General features: G+C 33.5%; 3 protein-coding genes across 3 annotated transcripts; all 3 read left to right on the top strand.

Annotated features, from left to right (window-relative positions):
- Nucleotides 1–868: 868 nt before the first annotated feature.
- On the top strand, nt 869–1855 carry LOC308641857 (olfactory receptor 5T7-like; the record flags this gene model as incomplete). The annotated part of the gene is made up of 1 exon (XM_081280440.1): nt 869–1855. Exon 1 carries the CDS (start codon nt 905–907, stop codon nt 1853–1855), a length of 951 nt encoding a protein of 316 aa, XP_081136566.1. The 5' UTR covers nt 869–904.
- Nucleotides 1856–9552: 7697 nt separating this feature from the next.
- On the top strand, nt 9553–10494 carry LOC308638814 (olfactory receptor 8K3-like; the record flags this gene model as incomplete). The annotated part of the gene is made up of 1 exon (XM_081276631.1): nt 9553–10494. One exon carries the CDS (start codon nt 9553–9555, stop codon nt 10492–10494), a length of 942 nt encoding a protein of 313 aa, XP_081132757.1.
- An 8255-nt stretch (nt 10495–18749) lies between these two features.
- LOC308638827 (olfactory receptor 8K3-like) lies at nt 18750–19691 on the top strand (the record flags this gene model as incomplete). Its single annotated transcript, XM_081276657.1, has 1 exon — nt 18750–19691. One exon carries the CDS (start codon nt 18750–18752, stop codon nt 19689–19691), a length of 942 nt encoding a protein of 313 aa, XP_081132783.1.

Below are 19691 nucleotides of genomic sequence, written 5' to 3' on the forward strand. Positions count from 1 at the left end.
TTTAACATAAAAAGTGGAAATGCACTTTTCAATAGTGCATGAGGTTTTTTTTCCAGAAATAAGTCAACTCACAGGGCTTTTTATTCTCTAAGGAATAATTCAGGGATACAAAGTGCAGATACAGGAATAATGTAATAACCTTATGTGATTAAATGCACTTAATCCCCAGAGAATGCTTGTAAATGGAAACTAATTCACCACATTGTTGAAACAAAGTTGTCTGTCCCTTAATATTTACTGCAATCTTGTAAAATAAATATTAGTGTGCAGATTCTTCAAATGAGTGTTTTTTGGGAAATAATTGAATGCAATTATTGAAAGATAGAATTTTGATTCTATTTTAATTAAGAGTGGCTCTGACATAACAAGTCAAGTATGCAGATATCAAATATATATAATATAATTAATCAAGTACATATTTATCAAATATATAAAATATATTTCAAATATGTACTTATCTAATATACATTTATCAAAAATTTACTAAATATATATATTTTATATATGCATACTTGAGATGTTATATCAGAGGAAAACATTGGAATAGAATCAGAATTCTACATGTTTCAACACACATACACACACACGTTGTAGCTAAACTCTTTTTGCTTTAAGGTGATTTTATATGAAAGGAGCTAATGGAACTCAGTGGTACAAAAACCATTTGATCTCTAAGGGAAATGGCACATGTTGGGTTACTTTGTTAACACTCATAACTTCCTAATGATTCTTCAGTGATTGAAATGATCAGTGGATTCACATTGTCTTTTGATCTGCTACTTGAAAATTATACACTGTAAAAAGTGTTTCATGTTTTTTCTAGTCATGGTGCTGTTCATTCTTTCCTAGTATCATCATCTGTCATTTTATGATTATCTTCAAGTGTGTTCCATGAGATTTCAGCATGAAGAATGTGACTGAAGTATCTGTATTTGTGTTGAAGGGCTTCACTGAAAATCCTGAACTGCAGATCTTCTTCTTCCTCCTGTTTCTAGCAATTTACCTTTTCACCCTCATGGGAAATTTAGGACTGATTGTACTGGTCATTGGGGATTCCCGGCTGCATAACCCAATGTACTATTTTCTGAGTGTACTGTCTTCAATAGATGCCTGCTATTCATCTGTTATCACTCCAAATATGTTGGTAGACTTTTTGTCAAGGGAGAAAACCATTTCATTTGGGGCCTGTGCAGCCCAGATGTTTTTTGCTGTAACCTGTGGAACCACAGAGTGCTTTCTCTTGGCTGCCATGGCTTATGATCGCTATGTGGCCATCTACAACCCACTTCTATATTCAATGAGCATGTCACCCAGGGTCTATGTGCCACTCATCTTGGCTTCCTGTGTTGGTGGAATTCTGCATGCTGTAACACACACCACAGCCACTTTCAGCCTGTCCTTCTGTGAATCCAACATAATCAACCACATCTTCTGTGACATCCCTCCTCTCCTTGCAATTTCCTGTTCTGACACTCGTCCCAACCAGCTATTGCTCTTCTACTTTGCTGGCTCTATTGAGATATGTACTATACTAATTGTCCTGATCTCTTATGGTTTCATTCTGTTGGCTATTCTGAGGATACGTTCTGCTGAAGGGAAGCAGAAAGTCTTTTCTACGTGTGGCTCTCACTTAACTGCTGTGTCTATTTTTCATGGTACTGTTCTATTTATGTATGTGAGACCAACATCCAACTATGCTTTGGAACATGACATGACAGTGTCTATATTTTACTCCATTGTTATTCCCATGCTGAATCCCATTATTTATAGTTTGAGGAACAAAGATGTAAAAGAGGCAATGAAGAGAGTTTTGGGGAATAATTGGTTAATCAATGCAATCTATTTTTCACGGTAGATATTCATTGAACAAATTGAGAGTAATGTTTGACAGTATTATGAGAGTATGCAAAAAATATTTGTTTCCTTTTTTTAGTGTATTATCTTTCTTTTGATTATATGCTCAGTCCTCTCTTGTGTTGTTTTAACTGTAGAAATCCTGCATCATCTATTTACAATGATCTTACTTCTATATGTATATGCATATGCATATACATAATTCTATATAAGTGTACAAAATCCAACACAAACTTGCATATATTTACATATTATTTAATATTCTATTTATTTGTATTGATCTCTCTCTAAATTATATTTTAGTTGCAACTATAATTTTTTATATAAATAGCATCTCACCACCTTGATCAAGCCCCATGCTAATGCAAAAAGAACACACACAAAATGCCACAGAATGTTTGGAAATTTTCCAGGATGCCATAAGTAACTGAATCCAGTTCAAAGCAATCTACTGCATTCTTATGTCTATGAGCAATCTACCCAGGTTGTTGTTTAGATACCACAGATAGCATGCTGATCACTGACCTAATTCATGAAGATGAATTTTTTCCTCTTTTATTCTGTCTTCCAATATCATAGGCCTAATCTCATCTTTAAATTCCTCACAGATATTGATACTAGACTATTGATATTTTCAGCATTTTTCAAGATTAAACTTAAATACAAGTAATACAAAACAAAATTTGTTAAGATTTAATGTACAACTGGATGACAGCTTTTGCTCTTGCCAGAACTGAGCACACAGGGGTCATTATGAGATTGCCTACAGGCCTGGTCCCTACTCGGCTTTGGCTTTGTTCTTGATGGCACCACTCTGTGAAGCTCTTGAAGATGGCACCCCTCCTAATCAGCCAGGTTCACGAATGAACATTCCAGCATCTCTAATGTGCTCACCTTTAACCCTGCTTCCAACACACCAAATTTTCACTGTACAGATATGTCCTCTTAAATTTCAGTTCAGTGATATGTTTTCCTTTCTTTCTTCATCTTCCTTTATTGTTTTTGGAATTATTTTGTAAACTCATTTTATCCCTCCAGTGTCCCCTTTGTTCATTAATTGTAGCAAGATATTATGTTTATAACATAGAATGCAACCTTAATGTGTGTCCCTAAAATGGAATTAGATTTTAAATAACAGTGTAAGAGACAAAAACAGAGTACCTCCTACCACATTGTAGTCTTCCACAATACCTTAAAGACTACCTTCCCTTGGATTGCGCTCTCATGTGACATTACATGATTACTCCCTTCAAGTATTAAAACTAAGTCCTGATGATTGGCATTTAATATCTGTGTATTTCCAGTTGATGCAAAGCAGGACTGAACTTGTAGATGTGTGTGTGTGTGTGTGTGTATTTGTGTCTCTGTGTGTGTGTGCTCATGTATTATTAAGCATGCAAGAATTCTTTAAGCACAGTTTAAACCTACCAAGAACTTTATGCATGTACATTTTCAACTCTGCATCTACCTCATAGTAATCACAACAATAGTGAAAATATGCCACATAGTTTTTAAAATAGCTACAATATACATCTGATGAATTAATGACTGCTAACCCTTAGGACATTGGGATAACACACTCATACCAAAGAAAGTAACAAAGAAAGAAACCTCTTAGGGTTAAAAATGGCTTGAAAAAATCAAATATAAAGTCATTTTAACCATTCTAAATGCCCTAAATTGACAAAAATTTAAAAGTTATTTTATATAGGTGTTGAGAAGTTGAAGTTAAAAAACAAATAAACAAGTCTTACCTTGTGCTGTGAATATAATAACAGGGGTTGTGGGAAAATATTACATTTCTAATAACATTTTGTGTTCAGCAAAATCACAGGAGAATCTCTAGCAAAATGAAGTAACATAGAATAGTACAAAACAACCATGTGAGGAAGGAAATTTGCAGAATAAGACATTCAGTAATATGTCAAAAATATTTACTTAAATCCTCTGTAAATTTATAGCATATCTGCTGAAGAGTAAGTAAATTTCTATTTAACCAATGACAAAGTGTGGACAGTGTTCACATGTGGGAAAGGAGAAAACTGGGTGGGATTTGAACCAGAAGTCACACAAGGAGAAACAGATACACAATGAACTCCAATTTTATAAAATATGATATTTATGTGTAAAATAAAATTGACATTAATATATAAAGGCAATCACACTTTTATTTAATATCCATTAGGAAAAACAAGTACATTAAATTATAGGAAAAAGTATACTTTTATTTTGCCAGAAGCGGTGGTGGCACATGCCTGTAATTCCAGTGGCTCCAGAGGATAAGGGAGGAGGATCTGGAGTTCAAAGCCAGCTTCAACAACTTAGCAAGGCACTTAGGAACTCAGCAAGACCCATAAAAAATGGGCTGGGGATGTGACTCAGTGGTTAAATACATCTAGGTTCAATCCTCTGTTTAAAAAAAAAAAAAAACCCAAAACAAAAAATGTCTACTTTTATCTTTAATATGTAAATACTTACCAGAACTCTTAAGTATAATCCCTTTAGTATAATCTCTTTAGTTTATTAATTAAATAAACTATTAATTTGAAACACAAATTAATGTAAGCCCACCACGTGGGAAACCTCTATAAACCCACGACTATCATGACTAATGAAAATGCAATTATTTATTGCATGTAAAAATATATAATTTATTATCCAGAATGCATGTATATTACATAAACAAATTATAAAAGTAGGCACTACTCATACAGGATGAAAATTATATCTAAACTCATTTAAAGATACTTTATTGAAATGAAATTCACATGTCATGAGGTGAATTATTTTAAATTAAAAGGAATGATTAAGTGTCAATTATATTTGTAATGCTTTATAACCAATCAACTTTAGAGCTGTCATTTCCTCCAGTAAAAGTTAATTTCTCCTCATCCTCACTTGGCTCAGCCCTTCTAATGTGTTATCCTTTACTTTTCCTTTCTGTATAATTCAAAAAGAATTCATGATAGAGGTGATCTTTGTTCCTTAACTGCTTTGAATTAGTATATTTTATAGATTCAGATCTGTTATCATTTGTATTGGTACTTCATTATTCTTTTTAAATATTCATTGCATAATATTAAACATGAGAGCTGCAGTTTTAATAATTTCAAATGTATAAAAGCTGAACTGTTAACTGTAACTCGATGTTTCACAGCAGATCTCTAGAACACATTTTGTTTCAGTAATTGAGTCTTCACATCTATTAGCAACTCCTCATTTTCCCAATGCCCAACCCTTGGAAACTACACTCTACATTCTGAATTCATAATAAGCGAAAATTATGAATTATTTGTCTGTGACTATTTTATTCAGCATAACGTTCTCCCAGTTTTCTGTGATATCACATATTAGAGTACATATTTTTAATACCTTTATTTTGTTTATTTATCTTTTTTTTTTTTCAAATGTGGTGCTGAAGATTGAACCCAGGGCCGTATACAAGCCAGGCAAGTGCTTTACTACTGAGGCACAATGCCAACCCTTTGTTTCTTTTTGGGGGGTTACTGGGGATTGAACCCAGAGGTTCTTTACTTATCAGCTACATTCCCCAAACTTTTTTTCTTTTTTTCTTTTTTTAATAGAGTCTTGCTTAGTTGCTGGAGCTGGCCTTGAACTTTCAATCCTCTGGCCTAAGCCTTCTGTGTCACTGGGATTACAGACATGCACCATCACACTCAGTAGAGTATATCATTATTAAGTCTTAGTAATATTCCATATTACCTGAACAGACACTTCTCAGAGGAGGACATACAATCAATCAACAAGTACATGAAAAAATGCTCACCATCTCTAGCAGTCAGAGAAATGCAAATCAAAACCACCCTAAGATACCATCTCACTCCAGTAAGATTGGCAGCCATTATGAAGTCAAACAACAAGTGCTGGCGAGGATGTGGGGAAAAGGGTACACTTGTACATTGCTCGTGGGACTGCAAATTGGTGCGGCCAATTTGGAAAGCAGTATGGAGATTTCTTGGAAAGCTGGGATTGGAACTACCATTTGACCCAGCTATTCCCCTTCTCGGTCTATTCCCTAAAGACCTAAAAAGAGCATACTACAGGGACACTGCTACATCGATGTTCATAGCAGCACAATTCACAATAGCTAGACTGTGGAACCAACCTAGATGCCCTTCAATAGATGAATGGATTAAAAAAATGTGGCATTTATACACAATGGAGTATTACTCTGCATTAAAAAATGACAAAATCATGGAATTTTCAGGGAAATGGATGGCATTAGAGCAGATTATGCTAAGTGAAGCTAGCTAATCCCTAAAAAACAAATGCCAAATGTCTTCTTTGATATAAGGAGAGCAACTAAGAACAGAGTAGGGAGGAGGAGCATGAGAAGAAGATTAGCATTAAACAGGGACGAGAGGTGGGAGGGCAAGGGAGAGAGAAGGGAAATTGCATGGAAATGGAAGGAGACCATCATGGTTATACAAAAATTACATACAAGAGGAAGTGAGGGGAAAGGGAAAAAAAGGGGGAGAAATTAATTACAGTAGATGGGGTAGAGAGAAAAGATGGAAGGGAAGGGAAGGGAAGGGGAGGGGAGGGGGGATAGTAGAGGCTAGGAAAGGCAGCAGAATACAACAGACACTAGTATGGCAATATGTAAAACAGTGGGTGTGTAACCGATGTGATTCTGCAATCTGTATACGGGGTAAAAATGGGAGTTCATAACCCACTTGAATCAAAGTGTGAAATATGATATGTCAAGAACTATGTAATGTTTTGAACAACCAACAATAAAAATTAAAAATAAATAAATAAATAAATAAATAAAAAATATTCCATGTTGTATATATACATTTTATTCATCCATTCAACCATGAACAGATATTTATGTTGCTCCCCCTTTGGCTATTTCTAATTATGCTTTAAACAAAATGAGGACACTATTATCTCTTTGAGTCCTAACTCCGGTTATTTTGAACACAATCAGTAAATTGGTTGGCTGGCTCATATTGTACTATCAGTAAGTAAATGAATGCACAGTTGGACAGAAATTGTCCCTGATAATTAGTGGATGAATTCCAGGCCTTTGTTTAAACTCTCAGATGCTTTAGGGATAATCTATTACTTGCTTGACTTCTCCTCGGGGAGAATCTCAATATGTGAAAAAAAAATCTATAAAACATCCTCACAAATGCCATGTTAAGAAAACATGAAGGAATCAAGAAAACCATTTCATTACAGGTAACAAAGACTACAGATTTCATGTAGTGTCATAAGTGAATAATATCTACAGAAATGGCCACAATATCCCCTGGCTTTGCAATCTAATCACAGTGGTTATCCATTCTTTGCAATGCCTTAAATGCAATGAGATCTCATTTTTTTCCTTCATATTATTTTTTTTTTAATATTGAATATTTTTAAATAGTTGGAGTATCTTTGAAACAGATGGTGTGAGGTTGAAAAATACTTGAAACTAAATACATACACATATATAATAACATATTATATATACACATATACATACATTGATGTGTGTATGTGTGTGTGTGTATGTGTGTGTTTGTGTGTGTGTATGACAGAAGTTCAAAGAAGAAAGGGGAGATGAGGAGATGTGAATCACAAAATAACTTTTTTTTTTTTTTTTGTAAAAGGTAGAATTTGAATTTCTTGGTGCTGGTAATTGAATCTGAAACCCTATTTATACTGGGTAAGTACTGTAGCACTGAGTGACAATTCCAACACAAAAGGCTGAATTTGAAACTGCCAACATTTAGGCTTTCATTTTGAAGTATTTCCAGATACTTATGTAGTCACTCTAGGCTTTTTTTGCCACCCTTTCAAAAGTAATTTAAAATTTAATGATTATGTAAATTATTTATAAATGTGATTCATTTCTGATCTCTTAATAAGGAAATGGGAGTTTCCACTTTATACTGAGAGATGAAAAGCCTGTCTTGAAGATTAAGGAGACTTTTAAGTCCCCAGTTCTACACTGATGGTAAAATATGCTTTATTTTGGAGTGATATGTGATTCAGTTTTTCATGGTGTATAGGGTTAAAAATGAAATTCTAGGATTCAGTAAAGAAAGCACACTATGAAAAAGCAGATTGTTTTGTAGACCTGTAATCCCAGCAGCTCAGGCTTGCAGGAGTATAGCAACAACCTCGTGAGGCTGTATATAACCTAGTGAGACCCTGTCACAAAATGAAATATAAAGAAAGAATGCACCGGTTTGTTCTAATTTGATCAGACTACCTCATACCCACCCCACGTTTTTGCATGTATTATATATCAGATTTGTTGCAAATAAGCAAGTATATCTCAATAATACTGACTGTGTACCCAGGGGAAGATTAATATTTTAAGTGATTTTGAATCATGATACCTTAAATTAAAATGTTATTAAAAATTTTAAAAATATAGATGGTAGGTCATCCAAAACCATAGCTTAGTTGATCCAAGTTAAGTCATCAACTTTGGGGCATTTGCAGAAATCAGGACAAATTACAAGGATACATCCTACCTTGACCTGTTCCTTACCTATTCATATTCTTAGTCTATCAAGTGAAGTTCTGAGCAGTGTCCATTATACATCTGCAAGGAAAACCTTTTCAGGTAGGTTGCTGTTTCCACATAAGAAACAAAACAGTAATATCACGAACATGAATCTGAGAGCTACTAATGGGAAGTATGTGCACATTGAACAATTTAATTACCTTCTGAACAAATTTGGAAGGATAAACCGGTTTTGCATCTGAGAATAAAGGGTTTAGATTAAATTATTGTCATGGAATTATACACGAGAATTTAACATGCAAATGACAATATCAACACATGTGCACTTTCTTCTGGTTTGTTTCATCAAATAAGAGCAATTACCATGATATTTTATAGTTTTCTATTCATAACTTCCAAGTGTGCTAATACTTTCAGCTATACCTGTGAAAATTTCGATTTCAGAGGACTATGTATTAACTATGCCTTAGTACCCCATTCCACTTAGGGTTCTTAGGATCTTTCTCTTTTCTTAACAGTAGTGTTAGTTGTATATTAGCCCAACAGATTTGTATGCAATTGAAAATAGGTTATTAGAAATTTTATTTGGTTATTAGAAATTTATATATAATTTACATAAATACAATGTCAGTTTATTAAATATAATTAGCAAATATCAATATGTCATTGCAATTATATATAATATCAAAGAATAATACAATTATATATTTATTCAACAAAAATAATTTTTAGAATGTTTAAACTTTGGTTATTTTTGCCTCATAATTCTGTATAAATTCTTCAATATCTCTGTTTTTTCATTTATTTACACATCTATCATTATCTATTTATCTGTCTAGATTTCTCAACTTTGGTACAATTTGTTGGTGTGAATATTGTTTGGGGCAAGATATTCTGGATCATATATCATCTTTACCATTAAATGCAAGTAGCAGTTCATCTCCTAGTTGTGAAAATCAAAATATCTCCAGACATTGCACAAAGTTCATTGGTGAGCCAAATCATCCTAGATCAGAACAAATTTATATAAGTCTCAATATCTTTATATTTTTATTTGTAAAGATGTTTGTTTTTTTTATTATTACAACATCAAAACTAAGGATTTATATTATCTGAGGTAGATTTGAAGTATTAAACTCCATATGATAATATTTGTAATCTACTGACATTGCTACTCTGTGTTTCCAATATAGATTTTCTAATAAAACTGAATGGAAAAACCTAACCTCACAGCTGTGCATGAATTCATTCTGAAGGGCATCACCTCACGCCCTGAGCTGCAGGCTCCACTGTTTGGGCTGTTCCTCATCATCTACATGAGCACACTGGTGGGCAACTTGGGCATGATCATCCTCACCAAGGTGGACTACAGCCTGCAAACACCCATGTACTTTTTCCTGAGGCACCTGTCTATTACAGATCTTGGTTATTCTACAGTTGTGGGCCCAAAAATGTTAGTAAATTTTGTTGTGGATCAAAATACAATTTCCTATCACTTTTGTGCTACACAATTAGCTTTCTTTCTTGTGTTTATTATTACTGAACTTTTTATTCTGTCTGCCATGTCCTATGATCGCTATGTGGCCATCTGTAAACCTCTCTTCTATACTGTCATCATGTCACAGAGGGTATGTCATATATTAGTGGCAATTCCATATCTCTATTGCACATTTGTGTCTCTTCTAGTTACCATAAAGATTTTTACATTATCCTTCTGTGGCTACAATGTCATCAGTCATTTCTACTGTGACAGTCTCCCTTTAATAGCTTTGCTCTGCTCAAACACAGATGAAATTGAAGTGATAATTCTGATCTTAGCAGCTTTTAATTTGATTTCCTCTCTTCTGGTCATCGTTGTGTCCTATGTGCTCATCCTCAAAGCCATTCTCAAGATGAAATCTGCTGAGGGCAGGCGTAAGGCTTTCTCCACCTGTGGATCCCACCTGACATCAGTCACAGTGTTCTATGGGACTTTGATATTCATGTATGTACAGCCCAAGTCCAATCACTCTTTTGATACTGATAAAGTGGCTTCCATATTTTACACTATGGTCATCCCTATGTTGAATCCTTTCATCTACAGCCTGAGGAACAAAGATGTAAAGTGTGCCCTAAAGAGGACCTGGAATAAGATATGCAACGTATTTTCTTGAATGTTATGTAGTCTATGAACCATAAATCAGGTTTGGTTGTGAACCTGCTCTGTTTCCCTCTAAAACACTAAGCAGAACTGGGCTTGACATATCTTCAAAGATTGGCCTACCAATTGCTGAATACTATAAATATTTAATGGAACAAAATGCTGAATGATTTTGCCTTCCTTAAAGGGGAGAGATGAATTATAGTATAAAAATTAAGGAAATTCTGAATAAAAGGGCTTAGAGTCTACAGACTTTAAGGTGTATAAAGTAGGAGAATGAGAATAAGTAATATGCACAGAAAAGGAGTTGTTGTGGCTCTGTAATCTTAACTATGCATCGTATTTTCCATTCACATGCTTGTTTTTGTATGTGTTGTTCTTTGATTTAAAAGTAATTGCTCTGCTTTAGGCATATTTCTTTGGCTTATGCATCACAATGATTTGAAGGAATCATTCATAAGAAAATGCCTTGGTACCCCATTCCACATAGGGTTATTTGTATCTTTCTCTTAACAGTAGTGTTAGTTGTATATTAGCCCAAGAGATCCTTTTAACATATTTGGCTATTTAGTCCTACAGATTCAGTGCTGTATATAATCTTATCTGTATATTGGAGTGACTGCACCAATTAAAGCAGAACTTTTAAGTTCTGTCCTTGAAAATTCTGGGTTTTGCTCCATCTTGATTCATTCATGCTTGTGTCTAATGGATATTTATTCTACTCAACTTAATGTAAGCATACTTACTTAATGTAAGAATAATTCTGTTTTATTATTGTATTCTTACCTAAAGGACATTTCTCTTATGGAATAGGCTTATAGTTCTCTCTCTCTCTCTCTCTCTCTCTCTCTCTCTCTCTCTCTCTCTCTCTCCCCCCCCCCTCCTCCTTCCCCTTGCCTTTCCAATTTCTGATGACTTTCCTTTGGTTTGGTACATAATGACAGTGTACTATCTTTTGGCTAACCTCCATTCTTTCATAATCCCACTTGGTGGAAGCAAAGAAAGATAGCCCAACAATTTGAACCATATTATAGAGAACCATATTATTATGAACCATAATAGAGAGTAACATGTTTTATATCTCTCCCTATATATAATTGTCATCTCTTCTGCACACACTTTGTCTGTAACCCTCACTAGCATTATCCACCTTTTTTATTATATTTTTATTATTTCACATTTGTAGTATTTGGTCTGTTTCCTTAGAACATCATAATATAATAAAGTCATCTTTTAGCCTATCAAATATAAATAAAAAATATTTCATTGAAATACTAAAAACAGATGTATATTTTCATGTGTGGGTGTGCATTTCTAAAAGAGTTTATACAGTTTATTATATTATATAATAAAATTTAAGCAACTGGTTTATATATGCAAGAATTATATATATACATACATATATACATACATATATATGTATGTATATATATAAACATACATATATATTTGATATTGGAGATTGAATCCAGTGATGCTTAAATAAACCCCAGTACTTTTTTTCCATTTTATTTTGACACAGGATCTTGCTAAATTGCTGAAGCTGGCTTTGAACTTGCAATCCTCCTTCTTCAGCCTCCTGAGCTGCTAGGGTTATAGGTGTGCACCACCATGCCTGGCTAAGAAAATGTTTTATCCACCCCCCCAAAAAAAAAAAAAAAACATATGTTCAACAGAAATAAGTGAAATGTTTTTAATTAGTAGTTTCTGAGTACAAATTCTGGACATGTCTAAATTAATATAATTTTAAATTGTTCGATGTTCCCCAAAATTAATACCAGTGAATGATTATAACTTTTTAAGAATAAAAGTAATTTTGCCTGGTGTGGCACGTGCCTGTAATTCTAGCAGCTCGGGAGGCTAAGACAGAAAGATTGAGAGTTCAAAGTCAGTCTCAGTAATTTAGCAAAACCCTAAGCAACTCAACAAGACCCTGTCTCTTAAAAAAAGTGCTGGCATGTGGCTCAGTGGTTAAATGCTCCTAGGTTCAATCCTCAGTACCAAAAAGGAGAAACAAAAGTAATTCTAATGTTTAAATTTCAAACACCAAACTGTGAATAAATGTTGCCTAATATGTTTCTTCTGAAACAAACATTGGTTAGACTTTTGATGATTCTTCAAATTATCAAGCGAATGGTATACTGAGGTTGAACATTTTAAAACATTTCACTCATTTAAAAAGTTGGTGTTTATTTTATTATTATGTGGAATTACAAATTCTTTCAGACAACTTGGATTTTTTGGTTGAATGTAATGTTCTAAAAACCAAGAGTGGCATATGATCAAAATACTTGATAGGAAAATTTGAGTCAATACATTTTAATATTGTATAAAATAATTATTCAGTAGATCTATCCAATTTAGAATAAGATATTTTGAAAATTAAGAATCCTCTGAGTTTCTAAACAAACAAATCTGTAGTTAAGCTTAGAATCATAAGCCATGAGGTATTAAATTGTATAATTTCAGAGACACTAAACAACACACTAGAAAAAAAAAAGTGTGGATGAAGAGGATCTTAAAATGGAAATGTATTAAAACTAACTTTCCACCCCATTCCCAAATCAGGTCCAGGTTATTCAATCTGAAATTCTTCAAAATGAATAAGGGAAATAAAAAGAATAATCAGTTTTCAGAAACACTTAAAACTAAGGAGGAGATATATTTTTCAACTTATGGATGAGTACTCACTGGATATCAAAGACAAATGAAGGCATCAAGTCCTTCTAAAATCTTAGAACGTGAATCTTGCAGAAAATAAAAACAATAATACACCATGCTAGGTTTAAGGCAGAAATTAATGTTTCATCAATCATTTGAAAATCAAAATGTCGTTATCTATATTGAGAAATTAAGAAATAAAATGTATGTGACATGTTAATGAATACAGAATAATGACAAGTTCCAATATGCATTAATGACAAAAATTTTGACCAAACTATTAAATGGAATCTTTTTGTGTTTGCAGCATGGATGTTTCTTGCTATACCATTCAGAGCCACAGAAGGCTTTCTCATGGCTGCAAAGGCTTATTAAGCTATGTAGCCATCTACTACCCACTTCTGTGTTCAGTAAGCTTCTCAGACAGAGGCTATGTGACACTCATCATTGCTTTCTATGTTGGAGGAATTCCATATGCTAGTATGCACACAGTGGCCACTTTCAGACTGTCTTTGTGTGGATCAATGAGATCAGACACATTTTCTGTGATATTCCTCATCTCCTTGCTATTTCTTATTTTATTTTATTTTCTACCAGGAAGTGGACCCAGAAGCGCATAATCATTAAGCCATATCCCCAGTCCTTTTTGCATTTTATTTAGAGAAGTGGTCTCACTGAGTTGCTTAGGCCCTTGCTAAGTTGCTGAGGTTGACTTTCAACTTGTTATCCTCCTGCTTCAACCTCCTGAGCCATTGGGATTAGAGACATGTGTCACCATGCCCGCCCATTGGACTTAACATGAATTCTTCATTCTTAATATTGTTAACTATAGGCACAATGTTTTGCAGCACATCTCTGGAATTTGCTTATCTTGCAAAATTGAGCCTTTATGCCTATTTATTACCTGGTATCTTCCAACTCTCATTCCTTTGCAACCATCGTTTCACTTTCTGAATCTTTGAGGTTTGGGGGTATTTCATGTAAATGGTCATGAAGTACTGATCATTCTATGGTTGATTTATTGAGAATAATGTTCTCCAGGTTCACCCACGTTATCAAACAAAGCAGTGATACCACCAATTATCAGTGACGAGTTCTGCACCCTCATGTGTTGAAGCATAGCCTTAGAGAAACACGCTAGGGCAAGCATATAAAGCAGGTTTTATTTAAAATGGGGTAACATAGTCTTCTCTTAGGAGGGGAGAAGGAGGCCATAGCTGGTATCCTGGTATCCCAAGAAGCTAGGTGTTAGGCCTTTTTATGTCTTAGTCTTCCTTCATTCTTTTGCCCTCTCCCTCTTATCTTTCTGCTTCCTGCCTGGTGACTAGGCCAAGGAATGTTCCATGGGATGGCCAAAAGGTGGGAAACTGGTGGGCTGAAGGTGGAAGGGCAGGATGGAGCAGCCCAGGACACAGTCATTAACAACTTTATAGCTCCCTGTAGGGAGGGGTAATTCCTGGGATTGGTAACCTTAGCAACAGGTAGACCAGAGCCAGGTTCTTGATAAGAGTGGAGGAAGGGCTCTGAAGGAATTTTAATCACTGAGGGGGAAGTCTCCAACTTTCCAGATTCACTCAAATTGGCCTCCTTGATACCACCTGACTTGATTTACCTATACTGACTGCCTGTCTAATTTTGGCTTCGCCAAAATTTGGCTTCGCCAGAATAGAAATCTTTAAGGTTGTAGGATATTCCATTGTTTGTATATACCACATTTTATTTATCTATTCATCTATCAGTGAATATTGATGTTGTTTACACACCTTTGCTGTTTCAAATAATGCTGCAATGAACATGAGAGAACTAATATGTCTGAGACCCTAATGCTCAGATACTTCTGCATAAAATTGAAAGTTAAATTTGCAGAATTTTATACTGAGGAGAGAAAGAGACAGAGAGAGAAAGAACGTAAGTCAAAGGTAAACAACATTGCCCCTGACAATTAGTGGACAATCTCCAGGCATTTCATTAAGCATTCAAATACTATAGTGATAATAAATAAATTGCTTGGCATTTCCTCAGGGAGCATCTCTAAAGTTGAAACAATGCATAAATTATCCTTGAAAATGCCAAGTTATGGGATACATGGGAGAATCACAAAAGAGGCTACATTATAGGTAACAGGTGGGTTTTATGAGTTCACAGTATGGTAACAATCTCTACAGAAATTATCTCATTTGCTATGGCTATTAAATCCAATCCATATCTGATTAGTTTCTGTGTTTCTACTACTCCATAATGCCTGAAGAGCATCAGGAGTAGGAACTCTTTTCTCTGCATACTAATTATTATTATTTTCACCCAAGTTGAATTGGTAAATACTCATAAGCATCTGTGAAATGCTTATGTTGTGTTGTGTGCAATGAGAAAATACTAAATTTTGAACACATTCAATTTTTTTATCAAATGAATGAAAAAAGTGACAGTAGATAAAACATAATTATTATTATTATTATTTTTTTTTTTTTTTTTTTGGTAGAGGGAGAAGTTGTAACAGCAAGAATTATTTCTCTCATTTTTGTGTCTTTCCATACTTAGTGGCTCTCAGCATTTTTTGGAACCGTCTCAAAATTCAGTTTGATTTTAATTATGTAATTAAATGTGTGAATGAGATTTACCTGTGATCTCTTTAGAAGGAAAAGAAAGTTTTGACCTCATGTTTAGATGTAAAAATCATTTTGTTAGTATCAGGAAACTCTAAGTGCTCAATTTTATAAGAATGATAATAGTAAAATGCATTCAGATGTGACCACATATTTTTGAGTCTAACTTTAAAAAATAAACTTAAAAATTCAATGAGGATTATTAAACAATGAAAAAGCTTTTTGGTTCTTACCATTAAACTCCAAAACTGGTTAAATGAAACATGTATCTTTGTTTACTTTAAAGGGACATTTGTACTTATTTATTATGTGCAAGTTATTTAGGGCTATATCATGGTTATGAATCAAACCTAAACAATAAAAAGACATAATTTGTTTACTATTGCATCTATTGAAGGTAATTATTTAAGGCTGTAGCTGACATTTTTTTTTTTTTTTTTTTTTTTAGTTTTTAATATGAGGAAGCTATCTGGGAAAAGCAAGGTAGGAAAGCAGGTACCCACAATCATAAAAGGAATATTTTAAGTGTGTTTAGTGCAAACTACATGTAATCAGCTTTATATATATGTTGCAAAATTACATGATTTTATGTGCGTTAGCCCATGTACACATGGATGTCACTATTTTTATGGAAATTGTGTGAATTCTAATTCTTTATTTTTTATCTAGGAAACATTGGTACTTATTTTCTCATAAGTAATAATAATAAAATTATAATAAATAATAATCATATTATCTTAAAATGCCATTTCTCTGCTACTATACAAAATTCTTGACTAGCTGGGCTGTTAGAGTTAATCAAATATATTATATTTGGTCATATAGTTGTTTATCAGCATAATGTGTTCTGCCATATTTGAAAGAAGTCCTTGTGGCTTTGTTGCCGAGGATTTCAAAATAAATCCAAGAATATATATGTATCTCAACTCTAGTTTATTTATTCAGTCTTTATGGTATTGTGTGCCATAAAAAAATTTAAAATCTTATAAAATATATAATTTTATAAAAGTTATATAAACATTTTAACCTTTAAAACTAGTGGTACAGTATGGTTAACAAATATTGTCACATATTTGTATATACACATAACATAATTTGGTCAAAGGTCTTTTTTCTTTAAAATGCATTATTTCTACTGGGTGTGGTGGTACAGCCTGTAACCAGAGAGACTCTGAAGCCTGAGATAGAAAGATGGTAAGTTTGAAGCCAATCTGGGCAATTTAGCAACATCTTGTCTCAAAACAAACATTAAAAATGGTTGGGATGATACTGGGATAGGAAGAATAGTAGAATGAAACAAACATTATTACCCTATGTTTATATATGACTGCATAACTGCATTGATTCTACAACATGTACAATCAGAAAAATAAGAAATTATAATTCATTTATGCATGATATATAAAGTACATAAATGCATTGTACTCTCATGTATAATTAATTGAAACAAAAATTTAAAAAATGATTGGGATGTAACTCAGTTGGTAGAGTGCATTGGGTTCAACTCTCAATACTTAAAAAAAGAAATAAGTATGTGTGTTTACTCAAAGTAAATTTTATGAGATTCCATTGTATAAAACTAATGAAATGATATCTCTTTTTGTTGTTGTTGTTGTTGTTCAGAATTTCTTAGTTTCTGGTTTTGTTTTTTGGGGGTATGAAAAAGTGGTCTGATATATTACATATATGCGTATTTTAATTATAATGAATATTCTCACTGAGGGAAATAATATTTAAGTAAATTTATATCAAGGTAACATGTTTTGAAATGTCCTTAAATTAATTTGGAAAATAGAATATAATTAATCAAAATAATAGCACATTGATTGTTTAACTGTTGTCATGGAATGAGGAGGTATAGTATTAAAGGAGAATGGATGAATTTGCATGTATTATGTAATAATTGACCTGTTTCTCATTTTATCCCAAACAAATAAGTGCTATCCCTGTGCTGAAGAAAGTGCATATTTATATGTAAATGAGACTTCTTTCATGTAGGCAACTAGAAGCACTTTTAAAATAAATATAAAAAACAAAAATATATATGTTTATGATATTTGAGTCTATTTTAGGTGCCAAGTACACATAGAAGCCCTTGAACATTTTTCAACTTTCCAAACTACACTGTGAGGACAGACCTGATTTTTTTATGATGTTAGAATTGCAGGTAAATTATTTAAGTAAAATTATATTTGTAATACATAAGTTAATGTATAATATAGTCTATATCTATGTACATATATTTCTCCTAGTTTCTTATAAATAAAATTCCAATGAGATTCTTTACTATTTTATTTATGCATACACCCAGCCCAAATCTATCAAATGCACTAAAAGTTTATGCTGCATCATCTTGAAGTCTAAGAATTTATAGAACTATACATTGAAGTAGGTAGTTGTGTACATTTTGGAGAATTATAAAAAAGATTCTTATTATGCATTTGCATATGTTTCATGTAACATTTTTTAATGTAGCTATTCAATTTCACTGGGTGAATGTAATTTATAAGTAACAAGTAGAAAACTTGTACAATAATCATCCATTTATAAAACTTAGTTTTTTTTTTCATTTTTGTTTCATATATCTATATATCTGCATCTAACTCTCTTTCTATATTTCGTAGTTTCTTATCTTGGACCATTTAAATATCTTGTATGTGAATATTAGTTTACATTGGATACTGGATATAATAAAATTTTTAGCAGCTTAACTATTTCATCTAAATATTAAATGCCAAAAGCAGTTCTTCCTCCAGTCAAAACAACCAGAATATTCTTAGATATTGATTAATATTCTGTGAGTAAAAAAGTAGAGCACCTCACATCTACCAATATCTATGCATATTTGTAAGTGCAAAAAATGTGTTTTTTAATATTCTAAATTGAAAAATATATTTATCTTATTTATACCAATTTTGCATGATACAATCCCAGATGATGATATCTGAATTTTTTTTAACTGTGCTGATGTCTCTACCCAGATTAGACTTTATACAAAACCTGGATGGAGAAACACAATCTCTCAGTGGTGCATGAGTTCATTCTGATGGGCATCACCTCACGCCCTGATCTGCAGGCTCCACTGTTTGGGCTGTTCCTCATCATCTACCTGGTCACAGTGCTGGGCAACTTGGGCATGATCATCCTCACCAAGGTGGACCACAGTCTACAAACACCCATGTACTTCTTTCTCAGAAACCTGGCTCTCACTGATCTTGGTTATTCTACAGCTGTGGGCCCCAAAATGTTGGTGAATTTTGTTTCAGATGAAAATACAATTTCCTATTACTTTTGTGCTATCCAGCTAGCTTTCTTTCTTTTATTCATTGGAAGTGAACTTTTTATTCTGTCTGCAATGGCCTATGACCGTTATGTGGCCATCTGTAACCCTCTCCTCTACACTGTCATCATGTCACAAAAGGTTTGTCATGCCCTGGTGACAATCCCCTACCTCTACTGCTCATTTGTGTCTCTTCTAGTCACCTTAAAGATTTTTACCTTACCATTCTGTGGCTACAATATCATCAATCATTTCTACTGTGATTGTGTCCCCTTGATATCTTTGCTATGCTCAGATACTCTTGATGTTGAGCTAATAATCATGATCTTTGCAGCTTTTGATTTGATTTCCTCTCTTCTGTTTGTCCTTGTGTCCTACCTGCTCATCCTTCTAGCCATTCTCAGGATGAAGTCTGCTGAAGGCAGGCGCAAGGCTTTCTCCACCTGTGGATCCCACCTGACAGCGGTCACAGTGTTCTATGGGACTTTGATATTCATGTATGTGCAGCCCAAGTCCAGTCATTCCTTTGACAATGATAAAATGACTTCAATATTTTACACTCTGATTATCCCCATGCTGAATCCCTTGATCTACAGCTTGAGGAATAAAGATGTAAAACACGCCTTACAAAGCACATGGAAAAAGATCAGATATGTTATTTCTTAA

The sequence above is a fragment of the Spermophilus citellus genome (assembly GCF_964194105.1).
Source record: "Spermophilus citellus genome assembly, chromosome: 2".
Lineage (NCBI taxonomy): Eukaryota > Metazoa > Chordata > Mammalia > Rodentia > Sciuridae > Spermophilus > Spermophilus citellus.